Here is a 20,623-nt window from a genome sequence, read left to right as displayed (position 1 = left end):
CAGCCATCCTCTTGCACAGATTCTGAATATAAAGTCCTCCGACATGCAACCAGCACCATTTGGGACACAGAAAAAACATCTTAACCTGCTTTTCTCTTATTGTTGTTCCATCTCCTCTCAGGTAGAACCACAAAGGCCTGGGTCCCCTGCTGTGAAACAAGTTGGTAATGAAGCAGCAATTAAGACAAGAAACTAGTATTTACCTTAAACACACCAAATGCAATTATATTTATAAAACTTTAATACAGATTAATTTTCACTGACAACATTTTCCTAATGTCAAGTTTCAAAAGTCAGAAAATACAAATGAAAAATATTATGCATGCACAAAATGCTGTTAAGAAAGGCAGTACGGTATTTAAAAAAAAAAGTCTCTGCCACATGGTATGAAGCATAATAAAGAAAAATGTATTAAAATATTATCACTTTAAGAAGAAACTTAATAGAATCCTGGCTCGGAAGAGATGATGCTGATATTTCTGACTTCTTACTGTACTGTCTGATTTACTTTACCACATACATGATATGTTTCATTCAAAAATACTAAAACATAAGACAAACAAAAGTAACAAACTCATTTCAAAACAACCAGAAAAGTCTAAAAACACTGCTCAGAGTTTTTGGGGGAAACGGCAGCAACAACCTCTAAAAGCAGGTCAACTAAGTTAGAAATAATTTAGGTCATTTACCATTTGGGGTTCCTTTAAATATTTATAAAAATTCCCTTACATGAAAGTTACAACTACACAAATTAATCCCCCCTTCCCTCCTTACATTTTAATGTCACTGGTTTTCTTTAGCTTGTGGCAAAGTGTTTGGTTTCTGCTGTAGCATCGATGCTGAATGTAAACCACATTCCAACACTGATATGAAAGGTTGAATAAATGTAAAGGTCTAAATGGAAATAAGACAAGATGGAGGGATAGAAAACAGAAATAGACCTTACTGCAATTACAGCAAAATTGATAAGAGAATTATAATTGAAAGTACTAACTTGATATCTTGTTTCTGATGCTGTGAATGTGTCCTCAAGTTACATAAATAAAGTAGGAGCACTTGAGATACACCAAATATTAAAAAAAAATGGAATAAAAGTAAAAATATCTGGTCAAACAAATTACAAAAAAAAGGTTTTTGGTGTCCTAAAGAGTTTTCAGCACAAGTGCACTGAGAACCAGATCATTACACTGTCGGTCCTTTGAATAACTTCTCAGTTCAGACTGTTAGTAAAGTTCTGAATTGATGCACTAGCACGTGACTGAGGTAGAGCATTAACTTTAAAGTACTTCGTTGTTAAAAGGAATCATTGAGTCTGTTTGATACCGCAGCAATAATCCTAAAACCACATTAGAACAAAAAGCGTAACACTGCGACTGACTTATACTTTGGCTCCTTCATTAGTTGCAGAGAAAAGCTCTTGACTTGGCATTTTTAAGGGGGGGGGACGGTTACACATCCTCAAGGTTTCCCCTGGGAGCACCTCGGCTGGAAAGGTGCAGAAACAAACGGGTCTTCCAGAGCTCGTCCCCCGATGGTCCAGGAGTGCAGAGGCCCCACGGCCACGGAGCCCACGGCGGCCTGCTGACCGATCCTGGACACGACCCGGTGCACCGCCACCGGCTGCTGGAGCACGAGGGGCCGCCGAGGGGCCCGGGGGCCGAGGGGCCGGGGAGCGGGGACAGACGCTACGGACGGGACCAGGGGACTTTGAACGTTGTGCTGCGTTCCACTTTTAAATAATTGAGCATTCGCTTTTGCGGTTTCCTGCCTCTTTCCGAACGGCGCCTGGAGGAAGACATCGGATGCCTCGGTGGGTTTACGGGACGAGGAGGAGCTGCCGGAGGCCGCCCCGCTTTCTTTTCCAGGTGTTTTGAAAGGAGCCAGCTGGAAGACATCAGAGGGGACCGGGCCGCTGACGGGATGGGGGGGGAAACTGGTGGAAGGAGCTGGTATCACATGGTGGTGTGCGCTCATCTCATCTGATTGCAACATGTGTTTGTTATGGACGCACGCAGCAGTCGTCGTCTGCTGCTGGATCCACAGTGTCTGCTGCTGCTCGGACAACTGGAGCAGAACAGAAGCTCCGGAGCCTGTCGGTGCTTTGCTGTGGAGCTCCCTCTGCAGGTCTGTGTGTGGAGGAGACCAGAACAACATCAGGACACGTGCTTCAGAGCTTCAAAACTACAATCTACAATCTACTGCACAAAATACAAAACAGCATATTTTCTACTTTCAGTGATTTTAAACACAAGAGAAGTGAATGATGAACCAAATCTGCCTCATATTGATCGGACCCCAGTGACAGAAGGTGATCGAGTGGAAATCTTGTAACGTTTTAGTGATGACAAACTTTTCAGTTTTTTTTAAATCCTACATTCATTAACATAAACAAGAGCCATCAACTCAATTCATTTAGATCTGTGCTTTTCTACTGTGATATGTTTACATGAGGAACTATAAGATTTGAAGCGTCACCATCTGAATTTAATTCATCTCTCAAAACTAAATGTTACCAAATTTTACTACCATTGTTTTTAGTGATTACTTTAGATACTTTTATAGTTTTCTTCTGCATTACTTTTAAATGATGATGTATTGTTTCTTGATGTATTTGTGGAGCACTTTGTATTGGCCACGGAGCTATTGTTATGAGAATATAACAATTATCATTATCAGTACTATTATTATCATTATTATTAATATTATGTCAAAATGTCTTCAGTGTAGAGGCCCAGATTCACATTTGTTGGTTTAAAAAAAATATGACAAAATATTGGCAATTATTTAAAAAAATGTTTTACAATAACATATAACATAAACAAACCCCTTTGACAAAGAACTGTAAAATTTGGTTATACAAGAATTGTGTTCAGGGTATGTACTAAGTGGGTAGTTAAATATGTGAAAAATATATATTTTTTTTAAATTATATTTATTTTTAATATCCCATTATTTATGTAATACACCTCAAACACATCTCCGTCATTTATGTTCTGCTCTATTCTTGTTATTTAAGGATCAATAAATAAGTGGATACTAAAAAAAAAAAGCTGTGGCCTTGAGTCGGCTGGTCAGACTCGAGTATGAAATTATAATAACATTATTGTGTGTAGCTGAAATAAAAATGGAATCGTACAGAAACTAAAGGCATCGACACAATGCAGTGATAGATAAAGATGGATAGTTTGAATGGGGCATGAAGCTGATGTTTGATCTTACCTGAGTGGACTTACCCTGCTTCCCAAGTAGAATAACATGTTGATTAGTGAATTACACAATTAAACCAAACTCTAATATATTATATTACAATTCAACAAATTACTTTTAGGCCCTTAGTCTCCCACAAGCTTTCATGCACATATCTTTCCATGCAAGTCGGATGAGAAACTAATCAAATACCAACAATTATTGTTATTATGGCACTTAAACTCCAAAACCTGTTAATACAATGTAAAATTGAAAATGTATAACTTAATATAAATTGTTTAAATGTTTCTTTTACTGACAGAATAAATTTAACCCATAGGTTTGAACAACATCTTACAATCAAAACTCCACACGTTGACATTCACATTTGTATTTTATTTGCTATTCCTTTATAATTCTTTAATTATCTCACAAAAATAGAAGGAGCACACGATACCACAGCTCTGACGCAGGTTTGGGCCAAACGGACAAGAGGCGTTTCAAAAACACTCGGGAGTATCCGATTTCAGTTTTGGCAAAAAAACAAACAAAAAAAAACAACAACAGAGGACGAGGGGCTCCTGTTTCCCACCAAGGACTAATCTCACTACCTGTTCGTCTTCACCGATTACAACAGCACACAGGCAGCGACAGGGAGAAAGCTCGGGAGTTGCATAGGTTCAAACAGTAACTGCGAATGACTGAGCTGTTCAGTGGAGGGACCATAGAGAGGATGACGATTCAAGGAAAAAAACGTGAGCCGTGAGTTGCACATGCCGTACCTATGGTAAATACGCCGGTCGATCTTTGACGTTTACCGACATGGACAAAGTCAGTTCTACTTTAAAGATCTTTTAGATTTTGGGGGCTAGTGTATAACATTGAAATTGCAAAGACACCAATATGTACTACATAAAGTCATTATCATGAAACTTCTTTACCTTTAATTATCAAAGTAATGAATGCCCCCGATAACCTGAGCTCTTTTCTCAGATTCGGTATATTAATATTACGTTAATATTTGTTTAGTTGGTTTAATATTTAAGTTTTAAGGTGATTTCTTTTATTACATTTATTTGGATTTTGTGGAATATATCTAACCAGCATCCGTGGACTTCTTTCAGCATTTTAACACAATATGACTGATTTGTTTATCTTAAAACCCTATAAATAATGATACAATAATAAATCCAGATTTTTTAAACATATGATTTCTTACTTCAAAAATTGAGCAGTATAAGTAGATGTAGCGGATGCATATGTGTAATGTAGGATATATTCTACTTGATATCATTTTCTAGTATTGACATTGAGGTGGACTTCATGCACTGTGTTCATGCATGGGAAGTGAAATGACTTTGTTTGATCCTACAGAAACAGTTATATTGCTGATTGGAGCTGATTTTCAAACCCTGGACGGCTGATTTGATGCCGTCAGATAATCAAACCACAGCAGCAACAGTGTCCTGTGGTCACTGTGAAACTGGCCGATTTCCCCTTCACAGAGCCCCTCACACGTTACAAATCCGACAAATTCTTGAAGCTGTAATATGGAGCGCAGACGTCCGGAGGACAGAGAGACTGGGGCGAGCGGTAAGCCAATACGTGTCCAACCCTCAGAGAGAGTCATGGAGCTCTGACGACCTGAGAGAATTTAGGAGGAGGGGGCTGTGCTTTCAGAAGAGACTTTAATGACAACGGGACTGTCGCCATGTTCGCAGCAAACAACAACACAAGTAGGCTACTGGAAAACACATCCAACAAGTCCGACTCCACGCACACATACACACATACATACTTATCAGAACACTGTAGAACCACCAACACACGTGAACGTAACATTCAACAACACTGCCATGCGTTTTTTCGATATGACGTCTGTGATCACTAAAACCCGGTAAAGCGAAAAACAAAGCTTTACAAAGCACAACTTCAGAAAAAAGAAAAAGTTCTAGTTTAAGCGAAGACATGAAACAGGACTAAGATTCAAGAGTTTGAGCTCCCGCTCGTCAGAAAAACTGTCAACCGTGTTCAATAAAAATATAATCCTTCATCAGTCCATGTAAACAAACGGAACACAGGCTCAATTTCGTTTCACAAAGGTGGAATAAGACATGGGATTCAGCCTAATCTCTCAAGTCTAACAAAGACTAGGATTATCATCTATACAGTTCAATGTACCGACAGTTATTGAGTAGATAGAACCAAGAAAAACAATCCCACAAAGAGGAATGAGTATTCTTCCATATTATTCAGTGATTATGGTGTTAAGAATTATATATATTTTTTTCATTATAGACTAATATTTATTTCTTACATTCATTCTCTAACACTCTAGTCATATTAACATTTATTAACAGGAAAACAATGTCAATCAATCAATCAAATTTCAATCAATCACCATATATATATATATATATATATATACACACATATATGTATATATATATATATATATATATATATGGATGACAGATTTAACATGTAAAGCAATATGTTTTCCACAAGTAAAGCTTTATGACAATGACTTCATATATACATGGGAAGAAGAACCAACTCTATGGTCTGGATAAGAGCCTGCAGGGGTCCAGTTTTCTATTTACACAAGTTATGAGTGAACAAACGGCAGGAATGTAGGAAGGATTGCATGATGCGGAATTCGTGTTTCAGCTGATATTTAAAAAATGCGAATGAGTGAAAATGCCACATTGTGTCGTTTCTGTCAGTGCCACAAATTACCTGAATAGTTGTTTCTACTTAGTTTATTTCTACGTTTTTCTATCATAGTTGATTATTCAAGTTTTTTTTCATGATTTCATGCATTTTTTTTGTCGGTATGGCACCCTGCTATAAACACTGTTAAATGACCAATGATTTGTCATTTAATTCCAAAGCAACTTATCACTTGCCTCAAGGATAAAATTAAGGTGAAGCACTTTGTCTTGAAAACAGGTTCACCTTGAATTGATAACATAATGTGCAAGATATTTCTTTTTACTGTAGTTATAGTTAGATCTAAGCAGATATTGTACACTTCAAGGACTCATCCATTCAGCTTAGTCAGTTTACTTCATAGATTATTTTATGGCACTTCACTGTTTTTGTGTCCTGCTTTTCTCCACATCACAATAACTTTGTACGGTGCTTGTGCCGCAGAAGCTGAAGGAGAGGCAGAATGAGGGATTATGGCTGTTTGTTTCCAGATTGTGACACAATATCATTGGACGTTTCAGTCTAATCGATAGCAGCTTTAAACTGTTAAAAGATATTCCCTCCAGCAGCCGAGGCTGACGGAGGCAACACTCCTGCTACTGTGCAAATCAGGCTACATGACACTTTTCAAACAGGCGTCCCTTTGTAGAAGAGACAAACTGACCCTATTTGAACTAACTATCATTTCACTTTTCCATGGTTTTACTTTTAAATGTGCAAATAAACCTGGGGAGGAGGAACTTAGAAAGCCGAACAACGACAAATTCACTTGTGCACGATAATAACTACAACCACTTAGAACTAGGCCTATTGTACATTACAACAATGATCTTCTATTGTTTGCTATTAGACACAATGCAATATTGTTCAAACAAACTGGATAGCGATATCATATCCTGATTGACAGAGAGATGCGGTGGTTAATCTTTAGAAAGGATGATGTTAGTGTATTGAGCCAACGGACAATACACGATGCACGGAGACTACGACAAAGAGAAAATGTGAGTGAGAGGGTGAGAGATAAGAGGTGAGGAGAAGCCAGATAATGAAGTCGATACGGCGGAGAGGGCGGGAGTGAAGAAGCACTAAAAGGCAGAGGAGGCTTCTACTGTAGGAGCTACAATGATGATGGCAGCCAGGGGTGCAGGAAGCTAGCTATGACAACAGTGTTGATTGCAGTTATGCTATGCCAGTCCAGTGTTACAGCTTCTACTTGGAGGGGGGGAGGGGGCCGTCTACAAGTCGATGAGCTGGTCCACCAGCAGCAGGGAGCGGGCCAGGCTGGGCAGGCTGGATTCAGAGCCGCCACTGTTACTGCGCGAGTGGCCTCCTGAAACTGGCCGGACAGACAAGGGGGGGGGGGAGGAAGTACGGGCAAACAAGAGGGGAGGAGAAGCAGAGGAGTGGGATTCACAACAAGCAAACACAGCAGTCAGAGAAGAGAGGGAGAGAGAGGTTGAGAAAGAGAGAGGAGAGAAAAAAAGAGGGCAGAGTTTACCCATATAACTCTACTGGTTTTCAATCATTCTCAAGTGAGGATGCAGAAGTAGTGCAGACACCTGATCAGTTGGTCAGTAAGTCAGTTATTATTGAGCAAATTAGCATGCGACTGAACCCCAAACACCCCCGGGTGCGTCTCTAATCCTAAAAACCATCGTGACCCGCCTGTGCCTCCCTGCAGAGACTGTAAAGACTTACCTTGGGAGTTCTTACGCCCTATGACGGGAATAGGATCAAACTCATCCTCCGTGCCGACCTCTCCGCTTGCTTGCTGGGGCTCAAAGTCCGAGATCAGGAGAGACGAGTCTGCAGAGAACAGAAGAAAAGTAGGTGTTGGATGTAACAGAATGAAAGCCCAATCTCTAGAGGAAGAGGTGAAAAGAAAACAAAACAAAAAGAAGCACATATATAGTTTGGGACCAAAAATTATTAAACTACCAATATTTTACCCCGTTGCCATGATCAACATTTTCATAAAATCAGCTCAGCTACAGCAACAACACATCCACTGCTCTCCCACGATAAAAGAGCTGTTTGATAAGATTTTATGAGCAGAGATTAGTCGTAATTAGGATCATGCAGCTGCTGCACACATTCAGGCTGTGATTAGGAGTTGGCCCTGTCAACATCAGTTAAATGCCTTCGTTCACCACACACAGAACAAATAAGTCAGCCACAGCTGCGGAGCTCTCGGTTTGAGACACACAATATGGTTTCACAGACGATTCCATTCAAATAGAACTTTCCTCTAATGTCAAAAAATTACGACGTTATGGAGAGAAATATAACTCAAGGCTGTCCAGATGAATTTGTTAAGGTGAGGTGGAAATGCATCTGCTGCCACCCAGTGGTTGAAGTCTGCAGACAATGACAATGTTATATCCCCAATAACAGTAGACGGTTTTGGCTTTTTGTAGGAGTCTTCCTTCTCTCTAGGGTTGAAAACAGCTTTAAGTCCAACATGCAATCCATCCATTATCCCTATCGCTTGGGGTTGCTGGGAGACCTAGAGCCAATCCAAGCTGGTGTTGTGCGAGAGGGGAAGTACAGCCGGGACAGGTCGCCAGCGTATCGCAGGGCCAACATACAGAGACAAACAACATTTCAAAAACTAGAAATCTATATTTGGTTTGATGAGGCACCTCCTTGTTTAGGATTAATTAACTGGAATACCGAACTTTTGACTTTTAAGTGAATATTAGTAAACCACAGTGTTTCTGTCACTCTAATGCACATTTCTAAATCATTTGTATTCTTCCTGTTTTCTTCTATTACCCTATGACTGAAAATGACCGACTGCAGAATCACTGTGACAAACACTTCTTTGTGTAAGAAATAAATATGCAGACATCAAGTTCCCAGCACCTCATTCAATGTCCAAGGACACATCATGAAGAGATGACCTGACGCAAGATGCGTCTCAAGGTAACTCAGTATTAGCTTGTAAAAACTGAAATGTTCTTTTCTCTGTCCTCATCTGACCATCTTATGAATTTGTTTTTCTGAGTCCATTTGCAGATGTTGAGTTAAACATTCAGCGAGACCCCCACAAACATTTATCAGGCCACATCGGATCGTAGTTGTTTGGTGATGTTGCTTTAAATTTCACACTCTCTGCGTTCAGGGAGCTCACCGCCTACTTCTGCCAGATTCTTCCACCTTACCTGCTTTAGGCTGCATGGAGTCTCCAGACAACAGACTGAAATCATCCAGAGCAGAGGCAGCGGAGCTGGGGGCTGAGGATACGGAGGAGGTGGTGCTGCTCGCTGCTGGGGGGATGGACGGAGCAGAGATCAGGGAGCAGCCCAGGAGAGAGTCGTCTGCAGTGAGGGAGTCTGGGTCAGGAGAAGGTAAAAGTAAAAAGAGGAGAGATTAAAGTTTAATTATAGACAAGGACACTGATACATATCCTGATCTTACGTTCCTTCAACTACTTGCAAACTAGAATATTTTAAGATTCACACCATAGAACATTTAGGAGCACAAACACACCTTTCGCAGACTCTTCCACAGAGCCACCGAAGGGATCCGACAATGACAAGAGGTCAGGCAGCAGGAGTGAAGATGTGTCGGGAGATTTGAGTCCTTCAATCAGCTTCTCTAAAGGCCGGTGAAGACAGAGAGAAGGGGGTTAGAACATGTACCACTAACAGACAGCAGAGTACAGGGGAAAACACTGTGTTCTTTGTGTAGTGGAGGTCATGTAAGGATTTACTGATTCAAGATATTCCCAGAGCAGCAGACGAGAAAGAAAGACGTTGAAAAGAACTTGGTCTGATGGCGTTTGGTTTGGAGCCAGACAGGGTGCTCATCTATATAATGTTTAGATCAAGTACTTCAGCAATCATCATTTATTCATGTCATCATCCATATTTAATTGTTATTCATTTCACTGAGAATATTTTAGGACAACCAGCACATCATTTTTTCAGATGTCTCTTAAACAATGTGTGTGGATTTCTTTCTGGAAGACGAGAGCTTTTCACCAATGGCAAAAACTGTGTGAGACGGTAACAAAAAAATACAGCATGCATCCACCAGCAGAGAGACTGTGTTTACCTGGTGCATCCAACAGCTCCAGGGAACAGAAAGGATCTGGTACAGCCAACAGCAAAGCTCCTGAATCTACGATGGCTGACGGTCTTTCAACTGGTAAACAAAGCAACGTTATACAGGAAAGATTTTAAATCAAGCCTAAATAATTAACCTGATATGAATACATTAAAGGAGGGAGCTTGTTGTTTCATTGGTACATTTCCATACAATGGTTTAAACTTTTATGTTTTAAGTGTGAGCTTATTAGCCGATGGCAGTAGCTTCATATTTAACGTACAATCACAACAGAGGATTCATGCAACTCTTGGGAAGAAAGTGAATGAAGTGTGTTTCCTGAAAAAGTCAAACTCTTCTTTTAATGAATCAAACAGACCAATTGAGGAAAACTAAAAACTCTCCCACATTTTTTCCAACAGCTTAAGACTTAAGGCGACAGTATTACCTAGTTCTGTATATGAGCAAATCAATTATCACGTTTGTCTAGCTTGTTAAAAGCAGCTCTTAAACCGTGAGTGGCTACATTTCCTGGGCAACAACAACAACTCTTAAAAAACTAATCAATGCCGACATTTCTTTCATTGAGACCAAACCCCGTTATATTTATGTGATGCACATAGAAAGCTATCACTTTTGGAAGGTTCATAAAAGCCAATCCGATTCATGGATCAGGTGCATTAAGAGGTATACTTCTTGGTTTGACTTTAGATTACATTCCTTCAGACTTGTACATTACAATGCATTACCCAGCATATTAACAGCAGTTAATAGATTACTACCGTTAATCTATAAATGAATCAGTCTTTATGTCTGCTTTGTTTGATGTCCACAAACGAGCAGGCTAACTCGAGAGAACAGTTGCCTGTTTATAGGAATGACGTTCTGTTGATATGATCTGATTTAATCTTTTGAAATGCTGAAGTTGTTTTTTATTTAAAAAAAGGTTAGAAGAAAACATTTCTCCAGAGTTTAACACATATTTTATGTTCATATTTATCTTATTATTTTAGTTGAGTATCAATGTGCAAAGATGTCTTTTTCTAATGTAAGAAACTACACTGGATAGACAAGGTTTATGTGTCCATTTTGAATGTGTTTTTCTTACAAGTTTGGAATGATTTCCAGTGTAATATAATTTTAAGATGTAACCTTGTTATAATGGAAGTGAAGGGCCCGTGGAGCTTTGTGGGTCCTGGTCTGTGTAAAAATAAAGAACAGAACAAAAACACTGACTCTAAAGGGAAAACTGTGACATACTTGTTTCTTGGGATTCGTTTTCCACAGTCAAGGCCTGCAGGCCTGGTATCAACTCTTCAGAATATGATGTCTCAGTTTCCGAAGGTAGGTCTAGTAAAGACATTAAGTAGTTATAACATCTCCTCTTTGTTAGCTATTGAAAAGAATACTTATCTATGAACACAAACTTTACCATTGGGCTTTTTGTCTTCCGATTTGAATTCCTCAGCAGTGAGGATGGAGAAGTTGTTGGAGAAGTTGTCATCGTCAAAGGGGTTCCAAGTCGCCTGTGTCGGAGTGATGATCGCGCCGCCGGAGGCAGGAGCAGTGGGTCCAGCTTTGCTCTGGTCCTGGACTGTGTCTCCAGCCCCTTGTTGAACATGCTGGGTGTTGCTTGGTTGAGATGTAAGTGATCTAGAGAGACAAATGCACGTAATAACAGATAAAACACACAGGAGAAAACCCAAATTTTAACTCATATTCCAGTAAATATGCCACTTACAGGTTAAGAGCAGCATCTCCATTAACTCCCTGCAGCTGCTGAGAGTCAGTAACTGGAACTGCAGCGATGCTACTCGCTGTGGCGTCACTCGGGACACGTTGGTGCCCTCGCTCTTCAGTTGTCTTTGGAGAAGCAGGTGGAGTCTGATCAAAAGAAGCATGCAGTGAAAGCAAAACACATTAAAAATAACCTTAATAAAACCTACAGTATGTTAATGCTGTAATGATGATATTAAAGCTGGTGATGGTGAGCAGCAGCCCACTCACCGTCTCAGCTGATTTTTGGCTGATCTCAGTGGAGGCAGCGGATGGCTGAGATGCAGGTGGCTGAGCAGAGGCCGGTTTGCTGGGCGAAGGCTGAGCCGCTGGCTGCTGAGGCTGGCTACCCTGCTTGCGTCGAGCGGGACGCTGAGGCGGGGCCGGGCTGGATGGAGTCACTGCTGCCTGCTGGGAGGAGGAGCTGACCACAGAGGGAGGTGTGGTCTGCTGCTGGACTGTTGGCTGAGCTTGAGGTTGGACGTCACTCTTGGTCACTGGTGATACTACTGCTACTGGGGGAGTCTCTGCTCCTGTAGCTGCGGCTGGTAGCACGACCTGTCACAGACAACGTTATCTGTCATCACGTTAAACATCACATCTGCAAAGCCCTGGCACGAGAGGAATAACTGCAGCCATTAACTTGTAAGTTAATCAGCCCTGTGTATAGGGCTGATAATAATAATAATTTTATTAGTGATTTCTTTTAACAATGAATCCATCATTTAACCAAGACATCAGAAAATAGTGATAATTTCCCAAAAATCGAAACTGAGAAATGTACAATTTATAATTATGTAAAAACAGAGAAAAGCAACAAAATATTCATATTAAAATGTGGAAAAACTGTTTCATTTTTGACTTAAGCTATTATCAAAACTGTTATTGATAAATTTTATATCAATCTACTAATACTTCTTGAACTATTTGTTTCAGCTCTAGACTGAAGACCTATGTATGCCTGACTGAGACATGAATCATGCTACTAAAGCAGTTTTCTTCTGACGCTTTCCTCTTCTTCTGTATTTTTGCACATTTGCACATTTACACACACACACACACACACACACACACACACACACACACACACACACACACACACACACACACACACACACACACACACACACACACACACACACACACACACACACACACACACACACACACACACACAAGAAAGATAAGGTTTTGTATCATCTTTAGGAAGCTCCTCCGTGTATTCAGAGAGTATGTACCTGTTTCTGCAGGGCCACAGCCGGACCGGAATTGTTTTGCGACTGGATGAGTGGCAGAGCAGAAGTCTGCACCTTCTGTGACTGCAGAGCTGCAGCGGGCTGAGAGAGGCTTAAGCTAACTCCTGTGGGATTGTTAAAAGGAACACAGCTCATTACTCTTGAGAGAGCATGAAAATATTTTATATCTTAATACTACATATGCAGAACAATGTAAAATCCAAACAACATAACAAGGTTTGTAGGAGGGTTTGAGCTAATGTTCATCTCAAACTAAATGTATTAAAGAGGATCATAGAATCTGATAAACACTGAAAATCTACGGGATTTGTAACAGATACAAAGCTGATATAAAGTGAAACGGTATTTGAAGTGGCAGAGTGGAGAAAATAATCCCATAATCACTTGGGGCCTGTGGTTAGATTGCATTAATTTACACGAGTCTTAACCTGCGTGCTTGATCTGTTACTGTTGAGAATTGTAGGCTTGAGCGTGTGGACAGAGGATTAGAGGGATTCTTGTCTTTATGCACATCTTTATTCAAAATCTTGGTTTCTCTTTCCATACGTACCAACGGGCTGAGCTGCACCAACAGGGATATTAGCCCGTTTGCGCGGGGTGAGAGCAGCAGGCTGGATGGGTAGAATGCCTGCAGCAGGCTGGGTGTGGGCTGCTTTGGGCCTCTGGCGAGGGGTGATGGAGGTTTCAGTGGTGGGAACAGGATCCGTCAGTCTGGCAACAAAGGGAGGATATTGGCCTTCATGTTAATGATGGCAAACAGTGTGAACATAATTATTTAATGAGTATCAGAATACTGATTGTACCTAATTACTTCCACAAAATGTAGAGTTACTAGCTTTGATAGGAATAGAATGAAAGCAGCTCACGCTTGCCTGGGCTTAGCCTGGTTCTTCTTTGCTGCCGCAGCCTCACTCGCTTTGATTGGCTCAGGAAGTTTAACGGGAATTTGAGAATTCTGGATTATGGGGAAGAAAAATTACACCATAAAATTTGAAGTTGGCAGATATTCTGTATGCAAATGATGAATTAGTGCAGATTTTCCTCCTACAGCGTGACAACGAACATGTTTGTTAATGTAGGTCAGGCAAAGAAACCCATCGCAGATTCCACTGAATACAAAAAAAAAAAATTCCTCATGAGAGAAAGCCAGAAAGCCAAATATTTCAGCTGACCCCAGTGCTGACGGAAACTGACCTTCACATTCTGAACAGGGCAGGTCCGCTGAGCTAGTTTAAAAGCAAAGAAGGACACCTGGTAGATATCTGGTCTTTTGTCTGGGTCTGGCTCCAGCATGTATCCTAAAAAAAGCACCACAAAGAAAGAAGAATAGAGAGTCAATGAATAGACATTTACACAAGTGCATGCTTTGTGAAAATTGATATTGATAACGTGAAGTGACGTTAAAGAGACACTGACTAATGAGGCAGTGAAGATCGTAAGAGTAGCGAGAGTTATCTGGAATGGTGAAGCTGCCATCACAGATGGCCACCTGGCTTTCACCAAAGGGCAGAGTGAAGAAGCACAGCTTGTACAGCAAACAACCCAGTGCCTGGAGAAGACAATCACAAGCATGCCCCATCACACCAAAAACACAAACAAAGAGGAGAGGAGTTTAAACAAGAATATCAATCAAGTCACACAGAAAATACTTTTCCCCTCCAAACCACACCAGATGTCACTGCTTTCTACTGTAAAACATCCAGTACCCATGCAAATACAGGTATAAGTAAAAAAAACCAAACATACACTATAAGAAACACTTTCATTATGTTTAACTGAAATTGAGGCTTTATTTGATTTATGCACTTCTATCTAGATTACCCTCCTCTTCACTCACCCAGACATCTGCTTTTGTGGTGATAATCTTGTTGTTGTACAGGTTAACCATTTCAGGGGCACGATATGATAAAGTGGTGTATCTGAAAGAGGACAGGAAGAAATTAGTGAGAAACCTGCCTGGTTTTGACATTAGCAGTGAAATCAGCCTACATATGTACAATAGATGTGCATATGTCTATTGAAAGTGTGATTGAAAATTGTGATTTTATCTGTTAATTTAATTTGCATCAACTCTAACCTCCTTTGCACACAACACAAATTCCTAAAACGAGTGCTGATGAATAAAAGCAGCAGATATAGACAAAACAGGTGAAAAGAGGCACACACTTTTTGATCTCTTCCTCCACTGTGGCAACTCCTTCGGTCTGCGGACTCTGGAACTTGTTGGTGGCACTGCCGAAGTCACACAGCACATAATGACCCTTGTCGTGCAGGAGGATGTTCTCCACCTGTAGATATATACAAGAGAGATGAGACTCTCACAGACGCGTGTAGCTGCTTTCAGTTAAGACAACTGGTTTGGACTTTTAAATGTCAGGGGGGGTGCTGCAGCAACTGACCCGCTCTGCAAAGTCAAACTCCTCTGCAACACACACACCTTGAATATAAATATGGAAGTGCAGCCACCTTCACATAATGAAATGCTAATTTAGTCAAATCTGACACGATCATTCCGTCATGCTCTAACACACTACTCTCAAGTTTAAGACTTTTTTTAAATGAGTTGAAGAAATCCAAATGTCTCCATCTGGATTATAACTACTGAGTGACAGTAACTTAAAATGAATGTGACAAGCCACAGTGCAGTTGACTGAGCTCTGCAGCATTTGAAGTATTTTGACATCTACCTCCCTCTCTCCTGTTGCAGCTATCCATAATTTAACACAACTCTACACAAACATATCAACCCCGATTCTTCAAAAGACCTCACAGCAGGGTAATCTGCAGGTGGTGGTTTTTCCCTCCCTTGTTACCAGGGATTGGACAACCTGTCCTGTCTGACACGTTCCCTGTAGCAGAGCGCTACAGGGAACCGAGGTGGCAACATGTGTCACCTTAAGGTCTCTGTGGATGATGGGTGACTTGCGCTGGTGCAGACGAGAAACGGCATCGCACGTGTCACAGAAGATCTGCAGCACCTCAACCTCGGTGAAGCCGGTCTGCAGCCTCTGATTCATCAAATTGACCACCTGCCCTCCTGCAAAATAAAATCCAATTATACAGCAGCACGAACAACACGGATAATTAAGCTGACAAGTATATCATTGATTTTTTAACTTCTTTAACACAAATTCTATTCACTTTTAGAAAAATCAAAGTATGTGGTTGCAGCCACACCCCGAGTCCCTGACAGTAATCACCTTTGCAATAGTCCATAAGTATGAGAACCTCCCATACATCCCTTGATCCCATAGCAGTGATATTGGAGTCCAGATAACCAACAATATTCTTGTTACCGACAAGGTCTTTCTGCAAGAACACACAAGTTCAAGAGCGTTAACACACAACTCTGCTCAAAGTAAGTAACAAAACAGGCAACTGCTGTAAGTGGCTGAAAAGTGTTGTTATACAATATGACTGGTGAATTGGATGCTCTGGGTATAGAAGTCTAACTGACACAATTTCGTACTTGGAATAAATCAGGTATAACAATGTGATACAAAGGTTTGTGACACAAGGTGGGGCAGGGAAGAAATATTTCCATATTTTGCTGCAAAATATGCAGTGAGAATTTGAATGTTGTTCAACTTCTGTGGTCAGTGTGAGTAGAATGATGCAGTGTGAGGTAATCCGAAACAGGAATGTATTAGGTAATGAACACCATCTGAGGTGAAGGACTGTCAATCTTTACCTGCCTGTGTGTGTGTTTGTGCATGAGAGTGAGTGAGGGACTGACGTAAAGGAAACATTTTGAATGACATCATCTTCCAACGAAATGTCAGTGTTGTTTTCCGAAGCGAGACAAGTACCCAAGTTGTTATGAAGTGCTGTTTGTAATTCTGTTGCAAGTTTATACAAGCAGCTTTTTAAATAATCTGACCATGAATCGCTTCCTTCCTTGCTGAGGATTCCTACAGATAGAAAAGATTGAATTGCGTGTACAGATCCTGAATTCAGTGAATGATAGAAAACAAAAAGACTTTTAAAGCCTCTTGATAGAATAATGACATTTTGTTTTAGGCTACCATGACAAACGTGTCTATTTATAGACTAAATAAATCCCATTTCTGCTCTTGGTCAGGAGGTCTGATGGAGTCAGAATAGTCTCCTTCTACCAGCATATGACTGTGAATGTATAGCTGGGATATGCTCAGTTCAGTTTTATGTTGCGTTAGCCAACAGGCATCATTTATTATACATCTGTCGAAGGGGGGAAACTTCAACTTTGGGAACAGAACGATGAATGGTGAAAAAACAGGGTACTATGTTGTCTGTATGATATTTCACGTCCATAAAAATATCCCTGACAACTCCAATCTCTGAAACTCATCTCAGGAGGGGAGAGCCGAACATGCAAAACAATACTGTGTAAACAAAAGCAAAGTTCACCAAGAAGCAGATGAATAAATACAGAACCATCCCAACAACACCGCTGCAGGCTGACTGTGTACTGAATCCAGCAGTTATTCATACCGGAGCAAGATATCTTTCATTGTGGGTTTTTGGGACATTTGCAGGTACAATTTCAAAAAGCAGTGAGTTTTGTTTGTTGCCTTCATGTGTGTTTTTTACCCAGCATTCAAACCCCCACAAGCTCAAAGTGAGAACAAACAGATAAATGTTCGGTCACGGGCAACTCACCATTATTTGAATCTCGAGTTTGCACACCTGCAGATCATGCTCATTGTTGACATACATCCTCTTCAGGGCACAACGCACCCCTTGATTTGTTCGCACGAGGAACACAATCGCAAAACCACCTGCAGGATTGAGGAAAGACACCAAATGACACGGTCAGTCTTCAAAGAGAGGATAGACCAACTACGATCAATGCAACCAACATCACATCATTCTCACAAGCTTTGTTAAGGCATTATGATTTGGGAAATTAAGCTGACACGTTCTTTTTTTTCGCCTTTCACAATAAAATAAAGGAACAACTGTTGCAATTTGTAAGACTTGCATCAATATGGACGAGCAGGACCAAATGTTGCAGCCTTATAGTGTAATGTATTAGTCATGTCTTTGCTGCAGGGTTTATGTAGAGGCCTACATTGAGGCCTAACCATCTGGTATAGCTCAGACCGCACTCAAATTCACTGTGACCGGGTGACTTCAGTTTCGGGCCAGACAATGCTGCTCATGCCGCACGTGACATACGTATTGTGCGGCTCTGTGGCATCGTGATCGCTAAATACAAACACCTCGTGCAAGTTGAGGGTCTGCTCCAACTTCTGACGTAAAATGTTTCAGTTTATTTCAGTGAGTGCAGACAATCTGATCAGCTGTACAACACTGTCTTCCTACACCATTTAAAATGTGGGCACTGGCTTCGAAAGTCCTCACTAGCTGGCAGCCTGACACACTGATTAATACTGTGGAGCAGACATAATTACCACAGTATGTGACTGGGAAAAATATGAGCGGATGGGGTGGCTTGTGTAAAAGCAATAGTCAATGGTGTTAAGGAATGAAGCCTGAGGATGACAATATTTTAGGGATTCAGTATAAATCACTGCTGTATTCTCTTGTTTAATTCGTATAATGTACTTGAAATAGCATGTATGCATGATGTTCGATAAACTGATGTTTAAAACACTAGAAATCAATGGAAATACATCAAGATTGTATTCCCAGGTTGAATATAATGAATAAAACTGCATTTTTGAGGTCAAGCACGGGCCTTAGCAATGTTGTGGTGATGTAAAAAGTGACGATCACTGGTGTTTATAAAGAAATCCAACAATTTGTTATCATCTACTGCTTGTGAGACACCTTTCCTTCATTCATTCAGGTAGGTCTTCATCAGCTCGGATGGAATTCAATTCAATTCGATGTGTATAGCTCCAAATCATAATATACACGTTCTCAAGGCACATAGAAGGTCAAGATCTGAAGGAAATATAGAGAAACCTAACAGCTGCCACAATGAGCAGCACTTTGGAGACTGTGGAGAGAAAAACCTCCCTCATTAACTGGAAGAAACCTCAAGCAGAACCAGACTCAGTGTGGGCGGCCATCGGCCTCGACCGGTTGGGGGTGAGAGGAGAAAAATGGGGAGGAGGGGAGAGAAGAGAGAGAGAGAGAGAGAGAGAGAGAGAGAGAGAGAGAGAGAGAGAGAGATTTGGGGGAGGAGAGGGGGAGAAAGAGGAGAGAGAAACTGCTGTGTTTCTCAGAGGGGAAGCTAGTAGACAGCAGCAGGCCCCTGCTCTGCATCCAGGATACACAGGGGGCAGATGCAGGGCTGCAGCCTTTCTGTGGGGATGGTGTGAGGTTACATCCCTGCGCTGTCACGTGACTCTTGTGTGTATTTACCTTGAGCATGAAGCATCATCATCATCATCACCATCATCATCATCATCATCCTCCTGCAACATGCATCATCTGCTCTGTGCAAACCTCCATCTCTCACCTTCAGCCACAGTCTCCTCCACGGTGACTTGGTGTCGCCCGACGGTGAAGGCTCGTCCAATGAAATTTCCGCCTGCGTGACTGGACCCGGAGCCGCCGCCGCCTCCTCCCCCGGAGCCAGGCCCGGAGCTGACCAACTCCCGACGGGAATCGAAGAACTTCCTCATGGTGTCCACAGCGACACACACACGCACACTGGACGGCGAGCTGCTAGTTTCTCAAAGCACAGAATGGTTGCACTCACGCAGAACTGTGAACCCCAACGAGTCTATTTGCAGCCTGAAAACACGCACTGCACCCCCCCCTCTCTTCTTTCTCCTCTTATGCTGATGTGGAGGTTTTAGGAGGCGAATTTTCCCTTTCGCTTCGCCAACACAAGCCGGTCGGTGATGTGTAGCCGGAGCTGTTACGTAAGGAGTGAATTACACCACCCGGGGAGGCTAGAGCATCTCCGGGAGAAAAGTCCTGTTCCTCAGCTATCCATGCAGCAGCCGCCCGTGGTCGGAGGATACCGATGGGAACATTGGGTCCGTCTCCATCCCCGTCCGAGCCGAGCTAGCTCCGTGCTAGCCGCTTACGCGCTATGACATGTCGCGTGTAAGGTTATCCAGGTTACCCTCTGAAGATAGCGGCTCCGAGTGCGATGTGTCCGACGTGAAACTTCAACGATAGCGTCGCCCGGAAAAAATCTTTCCATCCTCATTCAACTGGAGCCGCCGCCAGTCGCCACATATCTGCCCGTGCGGCTATTTAATTCCCCCCCATTAGCGATTAAACTGTGATTTTTCCCCCCCTTCTCCCTTTCCAGTTAGCTAACGCATTAGCGCGGTGCAGCGTCTCTCCTCTAACCCGGACCCGGCCGCAGATTCGACAGGAGCCCGAAGCCTCTGTGTGTCCGTGCGGCGGATTTGACATCTACCAAAAACACGAGAGTGAGGTTTTTTTTTCTTCAGTCCAGCAGCCGAATCTCTGCAGCCACAGCGATCTTTGGCTGCCGGAGATATCGCAGCATCCTAGCTGTTGCTGTTGCCGCGCGCAGGGGAGTGTGGGTAATGTAGTTCCGCAGGCGCAACTGCAGCCTCCTGCCTCCCTCCCTCCCTCCCTCACCTGCGTATGTGGTCATGTGCTGCGTTCATGTCCCGTTTAAATCTGAGGTGGATTAATGAGTGTTTAAAGGTCCAGGGGGTGAGATTTAGGTGAAAGGGATCCACTGGCAGAAATTGAGTATGAAA

At 41.9% G+C, this 20,623-nt stretch overlaps 1 protein-coding gene across 2 annotated transcripts; it reads right to left on the bottom strand.

The window, feature by feature from the left end:
* Positions 1-105: 105 nt before the first annotated feature.
* LOC117771475 (AP2-associated protein kinase 1-like) lies at positions 106-20,447 on the bottom strand. 2 transcript variants are annotated; one of them, XM_034601849.1, is made up of 20 exons: positions 19,393-20,447; positions 17,622-17,740; positions 16,181-16,289; positions 15,875-16,017; positions 15,147-15,268; positions 14,818-14,899; positions 14,397-14,529; positions 14,175-14,278; positions 13,853-13,935; positions 13,531-13,691; positions 12,963-13,084; positions 11,956-12,282; positions 11,690-11,832; positions 11,381-11,601; positions 11,209-11,298; positions 9,958-10,047; positions 9,391-9,498; positions 9,063-9,233; positions 7,597-7,704; positions 106-2,126 (listed from the first exon to the last, which is right to left on the bottom strand). In XM_034601849.1, the coding sequence occupies exons 1-20, from the start codon at positions 19,556-19,558 to the stop codon at positions 1,459-1,461; spliced, it is 3,270 nt and encodes a 1,089-aa protein (XP_034457740.1). In that variant the 5' UTR covers positions 19,559-20,447; the 3' UTR covers positions 106-1,458. The 2 variants fall into 2 exon arrangements, with proteins under 2 accessions (XP_034457740.1, XP_034457741.1); XM_034601850.1 differs by lacking the exon at positions 106-2,126 and adding an exon at positions 6,854-7,234 and having other exon boundaries at positions 19,393-20,445.
* Between the last annotated feature and the right edge of the window lie 176 nt (positions 20,448-20,623).

The sequence above is a fragment of the Hippoglossus hippoglossus genome, chromosome 12, assembly GCF_009819705.1.
Source record: "Hippoglossus hippoglossus isolate fHipHip1 chromosome 12, fHipHip1.pri, whole genome shotgun sequence".
NCBI classification, from domain to species: domain Eukaryota; kingdom Metazoa; phylum Chordata; class Actinopteri; order Pleuronectiformes; family Pleuronectidae; genus Hippoglossus; species Hippoglossus hippoglossus.
The sequence above is the reverse complement of the archived record's forward strand: the minus strand, read 5'-3'. Positions and strand labels throughout refer to the sequence as shown.